The sequence below is a fragment of the Nerophis lumbriciformis genome, linkage group LG03, assembly GCF_033978685.3.
Source record: "Nerophis lumbriciformis linkage group LG03, RoL_Nlum_v2.1, whole genome shotgun sequence".
Lineage (NCBI taxonomy): Eukaryota > Metazoa > Chordata > Actinopteri > Syngnathiformes > Syngnathidae > Nerophis > Nerophis lumbriciformis.
Window position 1 is genome coordinate 14,716,887 of NC_084550.2, and position 5,614 is coordinate 14,722,500.

General features: G+C 37.7%; 1 protein-coding gene across 1 annotated transcript in view; it reads right to left on the bottom strand.

Annotated features, from left to right (window-relative positions):
* Positions 1 to 735: 735 nt before the first annotated feature.
* Positions 736 to 5,614, bottom strand: part of LOC133579739 (solute carrier family 22 member 4-like) — a 30,081-nt gene continuing 25,202 nt past the window's right edge. Inside the window, exons 10-11 of the mRNA XM_061934113.2 lie at positions 5,369 to 5,504; positions 736 to 3,705 (exon numbers count right to left, since the gene is read on the bottom strand). Coding sequence (XP_061790097.1) covers positions 3,633 to 3,705; positions 5,369 to 5,504 — 209 coding nt within the window. The 3' untranslated portion in view covers positions 736 to 3,632. The remainder of the gene's footprint in view (positions 3,706 to 5,368; positions 5,505 to 5,614) is intronic.

A 5,614-nucleotide genomic window follows, 5' to 3' on the forward strand; every position in this document is an offset into this window, starting at 1 on the left:
AAAATGATAAGAAACAATTGGCAATTTATACAAAAAGTTCGGCTTATAAGAGAAAAAATCAATTTTCATGAAAACGCTACAAATTTACTGGGGGGAAATGTCGGAATTATTTGAAAAAGTCCAAACTTTACAGGAAATGATTGCAATTTTACAAGACGAAAGTCAAAATTATTTTATAATAAAATATCGCAAATAGCTTGTATTCAGTCATAAGACTTTTGTTCGGAAGTAAACGAAGTGGAGGGCCACCAAACCAACATGCCTACTCTGCCGCAAATATAAAGTGAACTACCTGAGTATGCAAGGGGCCTAGATCTTTCCAGAAAAAGCAGATACGGGCAAAAAAAATAAGTTTTCAAAAAATGCTTTGTTATAAGTTATATCAAAGATTATCTGTTGGGCGCGTTCCCAGACATATCAAACTATCTTGTGCTACAGACACCATTCTACACGACAAAACAGATGAAAACTTGGAAAAGCATGGAGGTCTACAACTTATTTGCGTGTGGTTGAGTCAAAGAAATTCGTATTAAGACTTTACCGGATAAATATGCATCATTTTTGCTCGGGTAAGATTGAATTTCTTGATTTAACTTTGCGTCTACAGCCATGTTTGTTGCTGTTGCACGCGCCGCTTACCAGTGGAGTGGCATGTTTTCCCCCGTCTTTATCAAAATATAACTATAGATATAAACATTGTGTAAGTGCTGAAAGATTCATTTATGATTGTTTATCAAAATATAACTATAGATGTAAACATTGTGTATGTGCTAAAAGCTTCATTTATGAGTGTTTATCAAAATATAACTAAAGATGTCAACATTGTGTAAGTGCTGAAAGATTCATGTATAATCCATTCATTTTCTACCGCTTGTCCCGTTCGGGGTCGCGGAGGTGCTGGAGCCTGTCTCAGCTGCATTGATTGTTTATCAAAATATAACTATAGATGTCAACATTGTGTGTGTGCTGAAAGATTAATTTATGATTGTTTATCAAAATATAACTACAGATGTCAACATTGTGTATGTGCTAAAAGATTCATTTATGATCCATTCATTTTCTACCGCTTGTCCCGTTCGGGGTCGCGGGGGTGCTGGAGCCTATCTCAGCTGCATTGATTGTTTATCAAAATATAATTATAGATGTCAACATTGTGTATGTGCTGAAAGCTTCATTTATGATTGTTTATCAAAATTTAACTACAGATGTCAACATTGTGTATGTGCTGAAAGATTCATTTATGATTGTTTATCAAAATATAACTACAGATATAAACATTGTGTATGTGCTTAAAGATTAATTTATGATAGTTCATCAAAATTTAACTACAGATGTTAACATTGTGTACGTGCTGAAAGATTCATTTATGATTGTTTATCAAAATTTAACTACAGATAGTCAACATTGTGTATGTGCTGAAAGCTTCATTTATGATTGTTTATCAAAATATAACCACAGATGTCAACATTGTGTATGTGCTGAAAGATTAATTTATGATTGCTGCCTTTGATAAAAGCTTAACTCTTTTAGGTTTTGCTCACATTTGCTTTCTTTTATCTAGACTTGCCGAGTTGATGCTTGCTTTACGAAACACTCGTAGCAAAAATGTGTTTTAATAAATACAAATAATATCAAGATAATACTTAAGTGGGAAATAATATATGATAAAAGTATATCGAACAAAGCGTCAACGAAGTGATCACTGCAAACTTGTGCGTTCTTCGACTCTGCTCCCTTGCATCCCATTGTTTTCGCCGTCTTCCGTAAAATCTTGACATATTTCGCCCTTCTTGATTACCTTTCAAAGAAACGTTAATCCTTTTCGCGATTTCAACGGCCCCAACAACCGAAAACAACGCCAGCATAGGGCATTTTTCTTCGAGAAAGAACGCTGGCTTACTACTTCGAGTTTGGCAAAGTTAATTCAGGTGAATACAACCTATACGGGGAGAATAGGTTGGAATATTCCGAAAAATTCTAATTTTACATCAAGTGATTGCAATTGTACAAAATGAAAGTCACAATTTTTCTGTGTAAAAAAAAAAGCTGTGCTTGCATGAGAAACAACTTTTTTTAGGGCAAAATACTGCAAATTTATTCGGGAAAAACTCAAAATATTATGAAAAAAGTCACCATTTTATAAGATGAAAGTAGTCATATTGTGAGGAAGAGTGAAAAAGCAAAGAATAAAATAATACCAGAAAGGTTGGCGCTGTAGTAGATGAAAATGGTTACCGTATTTTCCAGACTATAAGGCGCACTTAAAATCATTTTTTTCTCTCTCAAAACTCGACAGTGCGTCTTATAACGCGGTGCGCCTAATGTACGGAATAGTTCTGGTTGTGCTTACAGACCTCGAAGCAATTTTATTTGGTACATGGTGCAATGATGAGTGTGACCAGTAGATGGCAGTCACACATAAGAAATACATGTAGACTGCAATATGACTCAAGTAAAACACCAACATTTTATATGTTCCATTGGAAAATATAGAACATTACAGACGGTGCTCAAAAAACTATCAAAATGTTTTTAGTACAACTTTGGTAAGCTATGAAGCCGCACCGCTTGATGGATTGTACTGTGCTTCAACATACGAGTATTATAATGGTCTGTGTATAAGGTAAGACATATTATCTGGCATTTTGTTTCGCAATATTATGCGAAAGCAACTTTTCTTACCTTCTGGTACCCGCTGATCTGTATTTGGGATCTGCATAAATCCTGAAAAATTGTGCGCCTTGTAGTCCGTGCCAAAACCGTAGTCGATAAGCTTCTTCTTTTTCTCTATCTTCTTCTTATGTGATATTCATCCTCCGCTGTTGCCATGTTCTAATATAAAGTAGTGTAAAGTTATTACTTATATCTGTCAGTAAACTTGCCATGAAAGCACTAAAACATACCGGTGTAGTGAGTTTACATTATTCACCCAAGGAACATTAGTTATTAGAGAGTTCCGGTTGGACGGTTTTTCACGGGACACATTTCCGGCGTTGTTGTTTCCGGATGAGAAGATGCTGCTCCGTTATTGATTTAAGTAACGTCTGAATGTCATTAAAAAATCTTTTGACACTTCTTCCACTCCCGTCTTTGCACGCTGCACCGCTACAACAAAGATGACGGGGAGAAGACGCTGCCGAAGGTGAGCCACGTAAATTCGGAAGTGACTGTCAGAAAGCAGCTTAAAGACGGTCTGTAAAACATAATCTATGCAATATTTTGACCAAAGAACCACCATTACATGTTATGTAGACCACAAGGAAGTGTTATACATTTAGAAAATAAATAATAATAATATGACTCCTTTAATGCGTTCTATAATCCGGTGCGCCTTATATAGGAAAAAAGATCGAACATAGACCATTAATCAGCAGTGAGCCTTATAATCCGGTGTGAAAATGCGGTATATGACTAAATTATTTTTCAATTTCACAAGATTTTGTTCATTGTGAAATTACCTGTCAGCTGTTTGCAGTTTATTGGTTTACTTTAAAAAAAAAAATTTTTGCACAAAAGCTATGCAGTTTTCTATTTTTCTTGCTTGCTATGCTTGTTGTGACTGTCGCAAAAAATGAATGCAGCTCTTTTGATGGCGTCCCGTTACACCCCTACAGTAGTGTGTACGTTACATTTCATGCTTTGGCATTTTCCAGAAGTACCACAGTCACAGGAGTCTCAGCTTTCGGCATGCAGGGGCACTTGATGCTGCGGGAAAACACAACCGTGTACTTTAGCATGATTTAAATATGCAAATAACGATTTACATGTACAAACCCCGTTTCCATATGAGTTGGGAAGTTGTGTTAGATGTAAATATAAACGGAAAACTATGATTTGCAAATCATTTTCAACCCATATTCAGTTGAATATGCTACAAAGACAACATATTTGATGTTCAAACTGATAAACATTTTTTTTTTTGCAAATAATCATTAACTTTAGAATTTGATGCCAGCAACACGTGACAAAGAAGTTGGGAAAGATGGCAATAAATACTGATAAAGTTGAGGAATGCTCATCAAACACTTATTTGGAACATCCCACAGGTGTGCAGACAAATTGGGAACAGGTGGGTGCCATGATTGGGTATAAAAGTAGATTCCATGAAATGCTCAGTCATTCACAAACAAGGATGGGGCGAGGGTCACCGCTTTGTCAACAAATGCGTGAGCAAATTGTTGAACAGTTTAAGAAAAACCTTTCTCAACCAGCTATTGCAAGGAATTTAGGGATTTCACCATCTACGGTCCGTAATATCATCAAAGGGTTCAGAGAATCTGGAGAAATCACTGCACATAAGCAGCGCCCGTGACCTTCGATCCCTCAGGCTGTACTGCATCAACAAGCGACATCAGTGTGTAAAGGATATCACCACATGGGCTCAGGAACACTTCAGAAAGCCATTGTCAGTAACTACAGTTGGTCGCTACATCTGTAAGTGTAAGTTAAAACTCTCCTATGCAAGGCGAAAACCGTTTATCAACAACACCCAGAAACGCCGTCGGCTTCGCTGGGCCTGAGCTCATCTAAGATGGACTGATACCAAGTGGAAAAGTGTTCTGTGGTCTGACGAGTCCACATTTCAAATTGTTTTTGGAAACTGTGGACGTCGTGTCCTCCGGACCAAAGGGGAAAAAAACCATCCGAATTGTTATAGGCGCAAAGTTCAAAAGCCAGCATCTGTGATGGTATGGGGGTGTATTAGTGCCCAAGACATGGGTAACTTACACATCTGTGAAGGCGCCATTAATGCTGAAAGGTACATACAGGTTTTGGAGCAACATATGTTGCCATCCAAGCAATGTTATCATGGACGCCCCTGCTTATTTCAGCAAGACAATGCCAAGCCACGTGTTACATCAACGTGGCTTCATAGTAAAAGAGTGCGGGTACTAGACAGGCCTGCCTGTAGTCCAGACCTGTCTCCCATTGAAAATGTTTGGCGCATTATGAAGCCTTAAATACCACAACGGAGACCCCAAACTGTTGAACACCTTAAGCTGCACATCAAGCAAGAATGGGAAAGAATTCCACCTGAAAATGTGTCTCCTCAGTTCCCAAACATTTACTGAGTGTTGTTAAAAGGAAAGGCCATGTAACACAGCGGTGAACATGCCCTTTCCCAACTACTTTGGCACGTGTTGCAGCCATGAAATTCTAAGTTAATTATTATTTGCAAAAAAAAATTTTTTTTATGAGTTTGAACATCAAATATCTTGTCTTTGTAGTGCATTCAATTGAATATGGGTTAAAAAGGATTTGCAAATCATTGTATTCCGTTTATATTTACATCTAACACAATTTCCCAACTCATATGGGAACGGGGTTTGTACTTCCTTTTCCAGGAAAACACGTGAGGGTGACGTACCGTTCCCTCTTGCGCATGTCCTGCATGCTGTCAGGAAGAGGTCGCCCAAAACTCTCAGGAAGGAGAATGGTGGCGAGGGCGGCCAAAACTGCGAAACTTCCCAAGATGATGTATGGAAGAAACTTGGAGTAGGACCCTGTGTCGACGAGAGGTGACATTTATTTTTTTTACCTGTGATAAACTTATTTTATCTATATGATGCTCACAGCTTGACCCGAGAACAGATTATTTCTATTTACGACCAGC